The sequence below is a fragment of the Lates calcarifer genome, linkage group LG21, assembly GCF_001640805.2.
Source record: "Lates calcarifer isolate ASB-BC8 linkage group LG21, TLL_Latcal_v3, whole genome shotgun sequence".
Classification (NCBI taxonomy): domain Eukaryota; kingdom Metazoa; phylum Chordata; class Actinopteri; family Centropomidae; genus Lates; species Lates calcarifer.
Window position 1 is genome coordinate 5,782,273 of NC_066853.1, and position 18,041 is coordinate 5,800,313.

The 18,041-nt window shown below is 40.8% G+C and overlaps 1 protein-coding gene across 2 annotated transcripts in view; it reads right to left on the reverse strand.

Annotated features, from left to right (window-relative positions):
* Positions 1–18,041, reverse strand: part of dscamb (Down syndrome cell adhesion molecule b) — a 113,465-nt gene that overhangs the window by 78,231 nt on the left and 17,193 nt on the right. For both annotated transcript variants that reach the window (XM_018662102.2, XM_018662103.2), the window contains exons 2-3: positions 15,830–16,147; positions 15,162–15,308 (exon numbers count right to left, since the gene is read on the reverse strand). In XM_018662102.2, the coding sequence (XP_018517618.1) occupies positions 15,162–15,308; positions 15,830–16,147 (465 nt within the window). The remainder of the gene's footprint in view (positions 1–15,161; positions 15,309–15,829; positions 16,148–18,041) is intronic.

Sequence of the window (18,041 nt, forward strand, 5' to 3'; positions counted from 1 at the left end):
GACAGTTAGGAGCACCACTGCCTTCATTGTGCAGTCTGTCGTCGTACTGTAATTGGGAAGTAGTAAAAGCAAAGGATTTCTCGTCCATCTCTGTCCTAATGCTGTCATCCTCCTTTTGCCTGGTTGCTGATTACAGTCTGTGTACTGTCTAGCTGTGTAACACTGACTTAATGTTATTTTGCTCGTGCAGAGCCACTGCAGCGACCCAGATGTCCATATACTATAATCTAATCTAAGATGATTCTGGCTCTGGATTGGCTAATCCAACACCAGTCTTCCTAATCTGACGTCTAATAGACAACATCTGGACAGGACAACATAAAAAACACGGCCCAGAGACAATCTGATTGACTTGTTTGGGAACGATAATCTTGTCTGTACAGTAACTTTGTTCATGTAATCATTGATTTATCTGCATGTTAACCACAAAATAAGACAGACAAATGTTATCTTCATTTTGAGACAAAGCTGACAAGGACCAACTACAGCGACAGTCTGGCATTTAGTGTTTTGATCGAGTGATTTTGTTGTACTTTTATTAAATTACAATCTTTTTAACACGCCAATTGAACAAGTTAGTGCTTTACTTTGGACTTTTGGAAATAAATAATTAAATTGTAAATAATTAAATAGTTAATAAATTGTTAAAAGACACTCCTCATGTGCACCTCTTCTTTTGCCAGCAAGCATGTGTCTCACTGCATTTACACCTCTGCCTAAAAAGAAATGAATAAGTACAGAGTCTATTTCTGCTGGTGTCAACACGTTCCTTTGAGTGTATAATGGATCAAATCATCAATAATCAATTTAATGTGTCACCTAGCAGAGGCAGCTCCCCTCATTTCGACCGCTCTTTTTTTTGTTTTCTGTCCACTCTGGAGGTGTGATACGACCCGAGTGGATGCTCCCTGTCTTTTTCCAAGCCGCAGGAGACCTTCTCAAAGAGCATAGCAACAGACCCTGTAAAAATAGGATTGGCTTCTCTGAAGCCAACTCTGACACCACAGATACAACACACACTTCACTTCATTGATTATGCGCCCAAGCCCCTCAGAGCCCCGCTTTACAAGAGATGTCTTTCCTTCTTCGCCTTGCTCACTCTCCTCATAGCTCCCATTTTCACCCTCTCGCTCAGATTTGGAGCCATTTACCTCACAACCGCATCAATATTTCAGCCCTCCTCGATGCAGAGACGTCCCTTTTTTTGTACATTTCTATTGTTTCCCCTGGATAATGAAATGTTAATGTTATTTGGGCATGAGAGGCATGCTGTAAACATAAGCCAAAGACAACCATGGCAGCCATGTTGCAAAGATGAAGAAAACTAAGGCCACCTGCATGGCTGGATCAAGACTTGAGAGTTGTCGTGATTTGAACACTCTCTATTTAAATGGACAGTTTGTGAATAGTTACAGTACAGTAGGGACAACGGCAATTAGTTACTGCCTGAGCAAATTTTCAAACAACAAAACCCATGAAAACACAAAAAGCAACAAAGAGTCGATCCCAGTCGAGTCGAGTCTGTGTAACCAAAGCCTGATGTTTCTGTGGTACCGGAGTTCCATTTTTGTCCAAAAACTATATTTGAAACACTATTCTTTATTATAATAAACACAAGCACTGTAGTGTATTTTGAGTTGATCCCACATACACCATCCTGCTGCTATAAACACTCACTAGTGCAACAAATGTGTTATTCAACAGCTGAAAATAGTCCCCAATAAAAGAGCTTTTTATTCCTGTTTGCTAAAATCTACAATTCCCAGCTGTTTTGGGAAATTATTTAGCCTTTAAAAAAATAATACATAGATAAAACAATGTAATTGCAATCAGTTTTAAAGATTTAAATTGGTAGGAACAAAGGCAGAGTGACAGACAGCCAAACACACTGTCGTTTTATGGCATTTGCTGCTAATTCTAAGTGTGGCAATTATAATTAACAAAGTACTCATTACCCCCTGTTACTAATATGTCGCTTATTCATTGTTGTGCTTTTAGGAATGTGGTGGATGTAAATTTTGGACTGTGAGTATATGTGAATATTTCATACTTGAGGCTGTTTTATTACATTCTTTGGTCTTGTGGACATGACATCTCAGTGTATTACATGGGGTCCACACACACTGTGTAGTATGCTGGTATTTAATGCTACCTTTCAGCAGCTGTCTATTACCATCCGATAACACATTGAGAGAAGTATAAAATGCAGGCGCCAGGGCAGAGGAGGCTGAGCAAACAAACACACCGAGAGGTGGGGAGAGAAAGGACAGATGTATTGAAAGCTGTTGAGTGATGTGTTTTTTCTTTATTGCTGTGCACACTGTTGACTGAGAGAGAGGGAAAGAAGGGTATGCAGCTGAGAGAGAGAGTAAGAATAAAATCCTTTCATATGGGTGTTAACCAAAACAAGACCAGACTGTACTGTACATATGGAAATGTGGCACACAAAGTATGGCCATGAGAATACCTATGGTATATTTCTGAGTAAAGGCTTTTTTCTGAAATTAAATTTGTTATCAGTTGTTCGGTGGCACATCTCTGATTTAAGATTTGATGGTTTAAAAAAACAAACAAACAAACAAACAAACAAAAAACAAAATCCAAAAACAAATCAAGCCTGATCTAGAGTAGCTCAAATGCTGGAGTTATTTTTACACAAACCAAATTTTACAAACAGTATGTTCTCATTAATGGCTTCTCATCACATCTATTTGGGCAAGATTTTAAAGAACTCAGATTATGGGTTATCCTGGATTATGCAAAGGACCCTGTGCACAAACACTTATCAGTTTCATTTCTTTGTCCTCCCAATGATATTCATGCCAAATCCCACAGCGCCGTATCTTTGCTCACAGCTGGCAAGTGTAACTAAAGGATTATGCAAGCAGCTTCTACAAGCAAATAGATTTCTCCCTACTTCAGAGGAAACTGCTAGTTATGCAGCGCCTATCTGTCCGCCAGGCATGCACAAAAACATGTCTCCCATTTTCTTCTTCTTTTTTTCACTTGTTTTAACAGTGCATTTCAGAGGGAGATGGAGAGGAAAGAGGAGAAATGAGAAACAGGAGCGCAAACAAAACAAGCACCAAACCAGCAGGTCTCACACATTTCATACTGTGCTATATATACAGGCTCAGCCATTCTGTATCATCTAGGTAAATGCAGAGGTGAGGACAGCTCTGCATTCAGGTGTTGTTTATTTAATTGGAAAATGGCTGCTGAAAATATGAGAGTGGCTGAACTTCATTTGAACTGGATTTGCATTAAAGCACATGATCAGACAAGGCGCTCCCACCACCTAACAAACCAATTAGCATGCAAGAACACTATTGGACGAAGGCCGATTATCCACTTAGCGTCCTGAGTTTAAAACTGATGCCTCAAAGCGACAGTGCTGTGGGAAACATGTGAGCTTCCTGTATATAATATATCTCTGCAGGTTTCTCTTCCCATATATGGCCCAGATCAAGTTTAGCCTATGACGGTGCTTTCTGATTCTCTGCGTGGCCTCCCCATCGTCCCTGAGGGAGATGTGTATTAATTAGCATTGATCTGGAGCGAGAAAACACAGAGCGGATTGGGACAGGTCCAAGGCTATCACAGATACAGGAGCTTACTTGAAATACAGCACAGAGTACATTTACGTTTCACATTTTTAGGCAGCTAACTGACATGAGTGCAACAGTGGAACAAGGTAAAAATATCCACTCAGGTTACACAGTCATCTGCTTTACAAATTAATAATTATTTAACTTCTCAATGTGATATCAACAAGTATATTTTGACATGTTTTAATATCAAACTCTGATCCAGTGCTGATCTAGGCTGTCTCACCTGGTTCCCTTTGACCAGTTTCTTTCTGTAATGACCTGAAAGCCATAATGTGAATGTTTCTAGATCAGCAGTCCTAATCGCACACACAACATGCATTCCATCTCTTCTTGCTGAGCAGGCAAGGCCATCTTTGAGCCATTAGGCTCCAAACAGCTGTGAATGCCTTGTTATGCGCACAGCAGTGTATCATTGGAGTCAGAGAGAGAGAGCTGGTAATATCTAATTCAGATAAAAAAGGGTCCACCAGACATCTTTGTATGTGCAGCAAACTCAATTTAGGATTATTCTAGCCTTCCTTTCCTCTCTGTGTCTTTGTCAGCCAGGAGGCCTCATTTAAAATCTCTTCTTCCACACACATGCTTAACGATCAAATCCCTGCAAAAGTTGTGACACAGTGGTTTTTCGTTGATTATCTCCAAACTTCTGCAATACATTTTTATTAGAACTAAAGCAGATTTCTGCCGTATCATTATCCTGGATTTGATAAGCTCTGTCTGTGACTTTTGAATTGATCATGTGCCCAAGAACATTTCACACATTTTTCCCGAACTAAATATTGTTCAACCCCTTCCTCATTATGCAATACATTTTGCTCATTTAGATCCGCCTTGAGCTGAGGCAATATGTGCACGGCACTTTATGAGAGTGTGGCAGTTTCATGTGATTCAGCAGATCTTGTGCTGTGATAATCAGCCCAGGACAACAGCAGCATTTTATTTTGTCACTGCAATGATTTTTTTAGCATATGGCCAAAACTGTAATGCACTCACTAACACTGTAGATACAGTAATAAATTATCAGCATCATAAAACAACAGAAGCAGTCCATCCTCAGGCAGAACTGAATTGTGAAATCTGAACCTAACATTTATCTTTTCTTAAATTATAGTAAACTGGATATCTTTTGGGTTTTGGACCATTGTAAAGACCAAACAATGAATTTACTGATTGTGAAAATAATACTCCTTAAATAAGGAAAACAAATTTTTGAGCCACATTGGCTTGATAAACATTAACTTTATGTTGCCAAACAATGCAACATGCAAAGCTCATTTTGCAGCGCACAGGAAGGTCTGTTGTGCTTTTTGATTCTTGGCTGGTTGTTGGTGAAACTGTGTAACACCACCTCAGCCGACTGCAGAAAAGTCCAAGAAGAATCTCATCTACACCACATTTCCATTGTTAAAGAGAAAATAGACAGAGGAAGGAAAGGAGAGGAAGAGAGAGAGAGAGAAAAGGAGAGTTTGGATGGGAGAACCAGACAACAATTACACTTGCCCTAGGAGGCCGAGGGAACCTGACCACGTTGCTATGGAAACTCAAGTACAGCAGAAAGTAACAGGAAAATCAATTCAGATTGAGCTTATCTCTCCCTCTCCCTCTCTTGCTCTCCCTTCTCATTTCACAAGAGCTACAAAGCACATTTCCACTCTGAATCACATTTTAACTATTGCCGGGCTGATGCAGCACTAATCAGAACAAACACAATGATCCCCCCCCCCCCCCCCCTTTTCATTCGCCTTTAAATGACAAACGTGGATTATAGTAACCAGAAAAATAACGTCTTCAAATATAAAACTCTGAAATCGTATATGAAAGAAAAGACGCAGGCATGAGCGTGCCACGACACAAACACAAATCACCCTCTGTCTCGGGCGCGCCATTCATTCTTGCTCTTTCTTTCCTCTCTCTCCATCCTCTTCACTGGCTTCCTCGGAGGGGCAACAGCAGCTGTGTGCAGGTGATAAGCGTGTGCAGTGATGGGCGCTCGGCTCTGATTGGCTTGCTCAACTCCTACGCTGATGTGAAGATTGCAGGCTGCGTCTGTCAGAAGGCCACTCCGCTCGTGGTTGTCACTTTGCGACGTCACTGCTGCAAATGACAGTTTGGCTGGTCACATCTTTCCACCTTTAATTTTTCTTCATGACGCATCCACTTATGTTTCAGACTCAATCACTGACTGGATGCATAGTTTTATAATACTATCATAATACCATAATCATAGATGTTTCAAACATATAGCCTGGCCTGCCTTTGAATACACACTCACATGGACACACAGCTCTGATCATCTAACAGACAGTGAGGTTATGACAGGAGCTGACTGCTTGTCGCCCATCCAGCCCCCTTGTTTTCACCACAGCCACTTAGCAGCAGCCTGCAGGGAGTTTGGGTGTTGTTTGGATCTCAGTTGTTGGCTGTACAATGGCAAGGTGAGGTCAAAGACGGGCTGCAAGTATACTGTGTGTGTGTGTTTGTGTCTTGAGCGAGTGTGTTCTCAAGGCTCATGCCAAAGAAGAGGCAAGAGGAGAGAAAACGAGCCTTGAAGAAAAATAATGATGCTTGATGCCTCATACATCAAGAAAAAGATTGAGGGTCACCTTGCAGTGAAGTCAGCTGGCCATTTGCTTCTGAGGGATTCAATCTGGGGAGGGGGTTTGTCGAAATCACAGGAGAAGTGAACTGAAACTGATACGATGCAGTGAGAGGGTGCAGTAATTTAATATGATGATGATTTCACACATGATTATCCTTACATTTACTCAGTTATATATCAAAATAGGGAAATATTCTCAACGCTGGTCAGGTGTAATTCATTGTCATAATGCATACAAGTGGAGATTTCAGCAACAATATTAGTCAACAATATTAGATTCACTAATGGTTCACACCCATTTAAGTACTGCATATAGTAATAGAAGAGATTTTAAAGAAAATACTGGTAAGATCAAAGCAGCAGAGGCTGAGTGCCCCTGACTATTTGTCCCAAGTGTGAGTCAAGCCCCCAAAACACTGGGTCCTACATTTCCCATAATGCAACACAAAATAATCTTTCATTAAACCCTCCCCACCTGGTCAATGCCTGTGTCTTTCAAACTCCACGCCCTCAGTTTGTTATGCAGGCTCTCTGAAGAAGATATGATAGATGATTTTCACTAAACTTCACTGATTAAAATCAGTTAAACTCCCATTTTAAAATTCTGAGACAAATTTATAATGTATAGTTTCATAAAGTGTTTTGTGATAAACTCAATTAGACCTCTCTGTAGACTGTGTCCAGCAGGTGCTCTAACACCATGCTCATGTCTAATCAGTGTTACAGATGCCCAGCATGAGGCCACAGGCACCAAGCCTCTGTGTGAAAGTTTAAAGAGGCTCAATGTGATTTACTGTATTTTTCCAGATTTACCACCCTGGGGGCAGAATAAGACCACGTATTAATCCTTGATTGGATGGAAGACGAGGGAGAGAAAAAAAATGGAGTGAAAAATCCCTATTAGGTCAGCAGAGTGATTTGAGTTATTAAGTGCCTTTTTTACTCTAATCAGTCACTTTTAAGATGGGATCAGACACTGTTGCATTATGGGATGTGATTGAGCACACACCGTTTTGTCTCCATTTCCCCCCAGCGCTTCAGCTGGGAACATATGGGCAGGTTCCTCCATGAACCGCACCACCTGTCACCTAACACACAGGGACACGGGGAGTTTGCACCTACGCAGCCATCCACCAGCCCACATCCAGGAGAGTTTATAAACAGAAATTAATTGCTTGTTCCGGCTGTAATTAGCTCACACCATGCTTATTACTAATCTATGTCTTGGCCTGATGCCAGGCTAGTTCTGGCCCGGCTCCAGTCCATTTTCAACAGAGGGTTATTCTAGGGTAATCCGTAAGCTCAGGAAGGATGGACTCGTTTAACTAACTTAGCTTCACTCAACTATACACACATACTTGTAACTTTTCTATGAACAAATCTTTTTACTAACCTCCTACTGTACTGCACTGTCTATAAATGTGTAATCCTGCAATGTCCTGACTCCATAACAAACTGAACTCTAAAAACAAATGTAGGATATTACTGTAAACCAGTGCAAAGACAGCACACTCTACCAAAAACACTGCTTATTTAAGCTCCTGTCTTCAATCCAAGTTGAAAACAAAGGGGCATCCCCATCACAGAAAGCCAAATTGCCTATTAAAGATGAGAGCATGTTCAGTCTCCCAATGCACCCAGCCATCACCACCCTAATCATTCCCTGCCTAAACAGCCTAATGGCTGCCATATTGCTACTGTTTATTAGTAAACACTGATGGAAGAGTGCCCGCTTCAACAGTTGTTGATTTTGTCTATCCGTATGGAGTATCAGCTGGGAATCACAGCCACCGTGCCAAAATGTTGTCTGCTGTTCAGTCTCCCGTCACTAAACAGATTGCTTTATTGTTTTATGTGCATAGTGATTAGGATGTCAGTACGTAGATGGCTTAATATAATACATAAACCTTAGATAAAATATAAAGCAAATTTGAGAGCGGAGAACAGGCCTTCTGCTGCTGTTTCCGCTTTACTCAGTTCTTCTACCGATGTATCATAAAAGAGAATGTGAGAGCAAGGAAGGATGAAAATTTGCATTGTATTTCAGCACAAATTACAAGTGTGTGCCTCTGCTGCTGAGCCAGAAGGACGCTCCAAAGATGACCTTAGGTTTAAGATGCTTTTGGGAAGCCCAGTCCAAGATCGATTTCCCTCCATCTCTGTCTCAGTAACCCTTCTATCGATCCTTATCAAATATGTATCACGTCCTCAAGCCTTTCACCACAGCTAAGATGGAGACTTCAAACAGCAAGTGCTCAAACAGAAAGTCAGAGGAGCGCTAGGTTTTCTTCTTTCAAAATGGCAATCCTCATAGCTGACGAAAGATGTGAAACAAATGTAAAAAAGAAAAAATGCAAACCCTACCGTAATGAAAATACATCATATTGTAAAAGCTGTAAAATAAAATTGTAATCAGAGCTATTTAAAAAGCTGTAACTTCAAAGCTTTCAAAATAACACACAGTGAATGCTGTCCTAAAGCGAGCTTCACAAAAGACAGTGGGTTAAGTCTTCTACAAAAGGAAACAGTGAGACACATAATACATAAAGAAACCCCCCCCCCAACTATCTCCACTCCAACCTCACTTCTTACTAAAAGGGTCTTGTCTTGTCCTCTTCCAATTCCCCAAACTCCCCTTCACACAGCACTCATATGTTGCAAATGCACAAAATGCATCCTTCAGCTCATGTTCCCATAATTCTCTGTGGCAGCGGCGTGATTAATGCACACAACTATTGATTTTTTTCTTTGCTCTTTTTTTTCTTTCAGGATAGTGCCCCCTCCTCCCCTCTACCACCCCAAACCCCAAACACTTCCTACTTGACAGTATCACACATTGCACACTGTCACTCACACAGATAGACAATGACTGTACATTTAAATGAAAATAAAAACACAGTAACAGCACCTTTGTAGAAACACACACACACTGCAAACAATAAGCACCCCATCTCCCTTAGCTTTCAGGCAGCTGTGTGTGAGTGGACTGGGAAAAGGGGTGCAGTGAAAGACAAGGGTCAGCATTTCACTAACTGCTGATCTGTGTGGGAGGAGGGGGGGGCGGGGGGCAAAATGATAGGCTGTGTTGTTTTCATAGGGTTTCACTGCAGGATGGGTGGAGTAGCATGCAAAAAAAAAAACATCCATGCACCCACAAACACAATCTCACACGCATATATGTACGGTATATTTGCACGCATGAACACGCACATGTACATGTTAATATCTAGAGCTTCTTCCTAATTGCTGTGTGGTTACATGTAGGGATCATGCACTCCTGCTTGAGCCGTGACCCATTTTCCAGCCCCCGAACAACAAGATCAACAAACCATGTTTGTGTGAGAAAGACAGGCAGAAATCTGGAGAGAGATGGAGGATGAGAAAGAGAGGCAGAGCGAGGGAAGAGTGAATGAGGAAGGAGAGAAGAGAAGGAAAGAAAAGAGGAAGAAGACAGGGGGGGTTGTGTGTCTAATGTGATGCAGTCCCTTGTTTACCAAAGAAAAAGCCTCGCCCACTCTCCTCCTCTCTACCTTTCAAATCTCCTCCTTCTTATTCTCTTGTTTCCCCAACTCTCTTCTCACTTCCTTTCCTCTAATCTGCCCTCTCCTCCTCTACGTTGCTTTGCATCTTCTTTCCTCCTGAGCTCATTTCTACCACCGTGCCCTCCTTTCAAGGTTGGCCTGACTTTGGGTGTGTTGAATTTACAGCCCTGTCTCCGCCTGCCTCTCAGTGCCCTCGCTGTCAATCTTGGTGAAAAATGGAGGTGGTGGCACATCACTGGCATGATAAATTCCTGCTAAGCATTGATCCTGTAAACCAAACACCTACAGTAGCCCCTTTGAAAACATCCTTAACATTCCAGCGACTGAGCTGGTTAAGACTGTGATTCTATTAGCAAGCAAACTGTTTAATTAGCCTCTATAAGCACTCACAAGAACCCATGAGAGAGGAGTGAGCAGAATGCAAGAGTGCTGAGGCACTTTCATCGCTTAAATGCTAAACGCACAGTTGGGAGGCGGCCGACATGGATGTGACTGAAAAATGTAACTGGAGAATTTTTTTACTGATGCCGTGAGTATTAGATGGACTTATTTGCATAAAGCAAATAAAAAAACAGCATTTCCCAAGCAGGAGGAAATTGACTGGGGCGCTGTGCCAAGCAGGTTATGCAATGAGATGAGAGGAGAGGAGAGAAGGCCGATAGTTAAGGCCAGCGGAGGAGGATGGAGAAGAGAAGAGAAGAGGATATATGAAACAAAGTTAAGTGAAGTGAAAGCAAAAGAGGGAGGAGGCATTTAGGCTCTGTACTCTCTTCAGTACAAGTCAAACATAAACAGTGTTGGTATCTGATACTGTTGTTAAAACCATGTATTACAAAACTGATATCCTATGTAACATAAATACAAAAATATAAAACTCCCATCTTTTCAATTATTGTGAGTTAATCCAACAAGGAGTGGCAATATGGATAATATCCAGGGTCAAATTATATGTGATTTTGTATCACCTATCAATGTATTTATGACATAATACATTCTCTGGAGAGCCAATTGAGAAATTGTTCATATATAAAATGCTTTTGAGTAGACAAACTAGGGCTGCAACTGCAACTAACTAATGATAATTTTCACTACCAATTAATCTGCAGATTGTTTTCTGGATAAAATTAATAATTGTTTTGTCTATAAAATCTCATAAAATAGTGAAAAAATAAATAAATAAAAGAAGAATAAAAGGAAGCTGGAACCAGTGAATGTTTTTTGCTTAAAAATGAAAAGTGGATTACAAAAATAGCTGTTAGCTTTCTGTGGATTGACCAATCAGTTAATCAAACAGATGTTTCAGCTCTAAAACAAAGAAAGTACAGATACGAAAAGTAATACATGTTTACATCAAGTTAGGATGTAAGAGACACATCCAAGAAGTAGGAATGGCTTATGGAGTCATCCCTCTCCACTGGCTTTGCACTGAGCCTGTGTCTCAAGACAGAATAAAGCTTCCCACCCTCCATCTCCAGTCTAATCTCCACCCTGAAAAGATGAAAGGCATACATGTTTGTTCCACAGAGGAAACCCTATCTCTTCAAGACAGAGGAGACCTCTCCACATCTATCCCTCTTTTCTTCTCTCCTTTTTCTACCCATCGTGCCTCACCTTTCCTCACCTTTCCCCTCTTTTCCCTGCCCTCTCCCAGGGTGTTATACAGGCTGCCTGTCTGGTCTGCATTTCTTTATCTATAGCTGTGTCAGGCTTCCCACTGGATGAGTAGCTGAAGGTGTTGGTGTAGTTAGCATTTGAGCAGATGGGTCTTGTCTTTGTTTGAAATCTACAAAATGGATCAAATATGGGCTCTCTGAAAGAAAACTGTGGGGCTGCAACTAACAATTATTTTCTATTAGAGTGATTAATTGACCTTCTTTCATTGCAAAAATTACAAGTTCTCAAAGCCCAGGTGACATCTTCAAATGTTTTGTTGTATCTGACCCATTAGCCCAAAACTCTCAAATATATTCAGTTTAATAAAATCAAAAACAAAGAAACACAGAAAATATTCACATTGAGATGTTGAAACTAGTGGTTTTGTTTGGGGTTTTCATCTTTGCCTAAAAAAATACTTAAACATTTCATTTCCACATTAGTTTCAGATTCATTATCTGCTGACCAAGTAGATTGATCAACCAGTCACTTCAGCTCCAGAAAAGAGAGAGAAACACATAAAGGTGCCACATCTGGAAACAGTCAGGCATCTGACATTAAAATACAGATATAAGTAAGATATATTTATTGGTAATGATGCTTGTTTTACTTGTTTAATTACAACACTTCATGCTGTGTTAACCTAAAGCTAACATAAGTGTGGCTACATTCAAATTTGCAAGAACAAAACAAGATTTAAATGGAACATGTTTTGACACATGCATAAAAAACTCTGTGCGCTAATGTTGCTAAAATGTGAGAAAAGTCAATAAGAATTCACTGTATAGAAGATGTACACACACAATTGTACATGCTAGGTACGGAGGAAAATAATGTTCACCAACCCTGAGCTGATAGACTACAACAAACACCGTATATTCGAAGGACTCAAAAAGCAAAAATGTTGTTGCAAGCAGAAACAGAATTTATGCTCTAATTGCCAAACATACAGCTGTATGCATCTTAAAGGAGAGTACAAGGTCTCAGTGACATGTTGTTTGCAGCTCATTCAGTGTTTAGCTGAGGCTCTGTCTGCAACCAAGGCCGCCCAGCTCATTACGCTTCCCTCATATCATGAATGATGAGAGACAAAGGATAGGTAGATGGAGAAACACAAAAACACGCACCATCCCGGCTCCATCCCTTTTTCAAAAGCATGGCCACTTGACACGCAAACACATAGGAGCGTGTTAAAAAAAACAAACAACACAACTATGTAGATGTAAACGTGTGCACACTGACGCACAAAAAGGTGCATGTGACAACACTGATACATACATGCGTTAAATAATGGTCCACCATATAAAATCCTGGCAGCAACACAGAGGGACACAGCTCAATTCCACCCCTCCCCACTCTACTTTCTTTCTTTCTTTCTTTCTTTTTTTTTTGCCTCTTTCATCTCTCTATTAGCTCTGTCAATTGTTTATCAAAAGCAGAGAGGAGGCGATCGGAGCCGGGCATTTGAAAGCTCATGCTGCGAGATCCATTTTAAAATTCATGACGGGTTAATGGTATGTTAGTGGCAACATTAGGACCCAGTGAGCTTGCGTCGTGCTCATTCACATTGAAAACAGGCCGCTTCAAATGACTACTAAGCAGTCCTCTTTCTGAGAGGTAATTCATATTGTAATTAACTTTTCAATCACAGCTGATTAATTAAGACAGGCCCTAGTCTGTAATTATGCATCTATTTTTGACCCTAATGTGAATCACTAGATATTCAAAGATTTTGCAGCCATGATTTGAGCCAGTTTCCTCTCTACATGCAAGTTACTGATCTTAAAAAGCTCCACAGACAATAGTAAACAAGCAGAAATAATCAACTTATAATCAGCAGTGGGTGAAGGTTTAGATGTTTCAGGGAGTCTTAACTGTGGATGTTAATCAATATTAGGTAAACAATCAAGTGGCACCATCAGTTTAAATTTTTCACCAGGAACACCTGCACTCATCCTGGTTATTTTGTGTGTCTAGTAAGAGAAATATCTTGAGCCTCGACTGTTCCTCGTCACATTCTGATGCACAATGCAAAGGTAGGGGAAGTGTGCTTGAAGTTACCGTTCCCAACAAAAACCTGAGATTAATAATTCAGTGTGGCTGTGGGATAGCTTTATTTTGTGTCCACTGAGACCACGTCTTCTTTCATGAAAAATTGAAGAAAAAAAAAGAACAGAGAGGAGAGGCTGGAGAAGGAGTCAGGAAAAACTAGGCTGGGTCAAACTGCACCCAGTTGCCATTGTCAAGCCCTGTTGGTATCCTTATGGTCTCTTGCTTTTTTTCTCTCGTGCACAAACACGAGCACAAATACACTCGTGCACACATCCCTCTAACCCTCGCTCCTTGAGTAAACATACCCTCTCCATAACAGTGCGAGGTGAATCCGCTCATGCATCAGAATCTACCATCAAATATTTATCACGGAGCAGCAGTGATTTTGACCGTGTGCTCATGCTTTTGACAGCACTCGCCTGCTGCAATACTTATTGGAGTAAACACGGACAATCCAATATCGTTGTTCTTTTGAACGCTTGCGAAAGAACTCAAAAGAACGCCAAGCATACAATATAATCCATCAAAACTTCACTGCATATTCTATAGGCTGTCAGACCTGCTGGGAAAAAAAGGGAAAGACGTCATTATGGACAGTACAATAGGAGCTGATTTAAGAAATGATTGGCAGATATGTTAAAGCATTTTAGCATTTATTTTATGGACATTTTTTTTTCCAACCACAGTTGAGATAAACATCAGCTCTGAGTCTTGTCTACATGATTCATTTCATTTACAGAACGTAATCATATCTGCATGCTGCATATTTGCCCGCTCTCTGTGACATTAGGCAATGTCTTCAACCGGCAGCTCGCAGCGAGTAACTCAAGTAACCTCGAGTAAATAAGTCGCTGGCATGGATCAGAAGACACATCTTCATGCTTGAGCAGACACATTTAAAATGCCACCAAAACACCGTCCCAGATTCTGCCCTCAGTCAAATGACATCAAGTGCTCACTTACAGGTCCCTGAACGCCCCAGTATGAAGCGAAATCAGCCAGCGGGCAGTACATGGAGCAATCAAAGAGATAAGCATCCCATTTAACTTGAGTAAAAATCCAACCCGCAGAACGTTCTGGTGTCTTGCGTTATCATGCTGCGCCACTGGATTCAGACAAGGAGGGTAACTAGGTCAATGATGCTATGTAAACTGTTCCACTTTACCCCTTGCTGGACTCAAAATGGAGTTGGCTGAGGTGGAGTGCGTATAGCAGAGGAGAGAGAAGCTTGGTGATTCAACGTGACAGTTATCAACATCCTCTGGCTAGTGAAAGGACAGGGCTGTGCAGAGCTGCAGAGCCCCAGTAATGGCAGACTACGACAGTAAACAGGTAAGAAGATGACTCACAGTGAAACAGAACATAGTGTCCAAAGAGCACGGAGCAGAGCGGGGAGTGGGGAGGGAGGGCTGTGATAAACAGCCAAATAAAAGGCAACACACCTCTCTCTATGTCAAACATTTAATCTGACAAATTTGTCATTGCCAGAGTGACCACAAAAAGGCTTTACTTACCAAAATACCTTGTGTTACAAATGCAGTCAGTCACTTGAACATTAACACTGGCATTTTGCCTTGACATATTACACATTAGTCTTTATTATTAAACAGGCTCTGGCTCTGTTTGTTTTTGAGCACTAACAGCTGTACTGAAGAACCCAGTTATCGTATATTATACAAAATAACAACATATTATTTGTCTTACCTGAGCTGAGTGAGACGGTGTCTTTCTCCCATGATACAACAGTGACGTAGGCCTCAACAGAAGCAGGGATAATGCACTTGAAGACGGCTACACTGCCTCTCATAGCCTTCTGGTCAGCCACTCTGACTGTGTAGGGTTCCCGTGAAACTATTGAAAAAGAAAAAGCATAAACACGCAATAGCTCTCATTCATAAGAAGTCAGTTGTGCTATTGTATACTTCTTTTTCATTTTTGGGGGAAAGGTCAAGCTGTCATCAACTTCAAACCTGCTGAAGTGTCCTTGAGCAAACAGAATCCCTAGAGCCGGGAGCACAGGGAGTTGACTCTAGTATCACAATACTACTACAGAGTTGCAAGTGGCAGGGGCTGTTGGTTTTTCTCCATCTTGTATTACCATTTCAAAATTTTCTTTAAATGATATCTTTACTGTACATAGACTAATTTTAATAATATAACAGTCACAGAGGTTTATGTCACAACCACAACTTCTGTCACAACTACCCCTACTTTTACTACAACTATGACTTTGATTTCCCCTTCTACTGGTGCAGCTGATACAATTTTTTTCTCTCACTCTCACCCTCACTACAACTACTAGTGCTATTTCTCTCACCACTACCATTACTGTAAGTACTCCAGCTCCACTAAGCTCTCCTCTGTGGACTCACCAGCTTTGATGTGGACATCCTGACTCCTAATCTTGCCAGAAGGGTTCTCGGCAGTGCAGTAGTACGTGTTGTCGTGGATCAGCTTGCTGAAGCTGGATGGCAGGAAGTTGAAGATCTGGAGGGTTCCATTGGGGTGGACGTGGCGGATGCCTGGGACATCGTAGATCTCCTCGCCGGTAGCCAGATACCAGCGCAGCGAGGCAGGCGGTGCACCACCAGCAGGACAGGGCACTGAGGTCCCTGTGGTGCTGGCAAATACTACCTCTTGCAGAGATGCATTGACAAAATATAAGCTGGAATGTAGGTCCTCACTGAAAACTGCAAGAGAGAAAACACAAGATGTTTGCTTTTACAGCCATGTAAATGCATCATTTTTGTTCTTATGTTTCGTTGTGCATTTATTTATTAGCATTTCATTGTATATGTATCACCTTGAACTCTGTTTTCCTGTAAATAAAGTTTTGATGCAACACATTAAAAAAATGCGAAAATGCACTTTACGTTCTTCTTTTTGGTGTCTGAGTATGAAAACGTTTAGCAAATATTAGAAAGCAGAAATTAGTATTCCCCAAAAGTCATTCACTGTAAGCATTTCTATTTATGTAACATGATCAGTCGTTTTAGATTCATCACTGTATTCCTATCCCTGGGACTTCGGGAACATTAAATTAACATAAACTACTATCAATTATGAAATAAGGTCAGCTGCCTTGATCATATTCAAGCTTAAAGTTAAGCCATTATCACAGTTAAGAGAATGACGATAAATGCAGTTCATGTGGGAGCATTCTCTAGAGGAGGAGAGGAGGGTAATAAATGTCAATGTTGGACCAATTAGCCTCAACAGCTACAGCTGTTTAATTTCTGAGTGAAGAAGCCAGCAGATGTTTGTTTGCAATCTGAGGCTTGCAAGGATGTTTTTATGAGAGAGAGTCTGTGTGTACTTTTGTATTTCAGGCAAAAATAATTGTATATACAGTATTTGTGTGTGTGTGTGTGTATCTCGCTTGCCATCTCAGCCTGGTGACGAGCCCAGAGGCTCTGCACTAAATGGCTTACAGTGGCACTAGCAGCTGGCTTGGGCCCTCCCTGGGGAGAAAACATTTTAGCACTTCATAAATTCCTAACAAGGTTTCAAATTGCAGACGATTCCATGCTTTTCTCTGCTCCAGCAGCTCTCAACCAGCAATGAGACAGACCTGCTCATGTACACCCGCACATCCACATTTGTCGTTACAAATTAGAAATAGTCATTCAAAATTATTAGCACACTAAAGATCAATACTGCAGCAATTTTTTCCCTATAAGAATTTGTTGACATATTGGAGAGCTGGCCATTTGCTTCTCAATTTGACTTAGCAATAAGGAAACCTAAAGACAGGTCTAATCAGACTAAGTGGTAACACCTGTGAGACCATACCATGGTGTGTAATACAGGGGCTTAAAAATTTGAGGTGGCACAGTTAAGAATTATGTATTACATATGTATTACATGTATATGTTGCAGTCATCTAACATTACAAGTCCTGACTGTTCGACGTAGAGTTATATTGTGATTTCAACTGCAGTAATTTTACACAGAAATACCAGTATTGAAGATTTTTCCTATATTAATCCAGAATTCCACGTATTCCAACCTGTAAATCACTGTTTTTATGTGGCTAACTTATTTTGTGTTTGTGTATTTGCAAACTTAGCCTGCCAGCTGAAAGCCAGATGCAACATTTAGCTACATGAACGGTTGGTTTTAATTGCTGTCACTATGTAAAAAGGTTATTGTACGTTTTGTATGAATTTCTTGTTAATGTTTAAAGCTGAGAAAACCATATAAATTCTGTGAAGAAAGGGGAAACAGTAGGCTAGAAATATTACCTAGCGTTAGCAGCTAAGTAGCAGTTTAGCCATATAGCAACGGATCTTTAATAACAGTAATAGCGAAGCGTCAACTATCAATTCAGGTCAGGTCAGCAATGTCATATATGACAGATTAAATGTATTGGAAATACTGCATGTTACTTGTTTCTTTTTACCATTTATTATCAGAAGCTTTGTAATGCAGCCTTGAACTGCGCTGTTGTTTCTAATTAATACATAACGATAAAGCCAACACTGAATGATTTCTGTGACGATATATCCCTTTTAGTCACGTTTTATCATCCATGATTAGCCTTCTATTGACAATCCCATGATGCCTTGCACTGAGTCTGTCGAC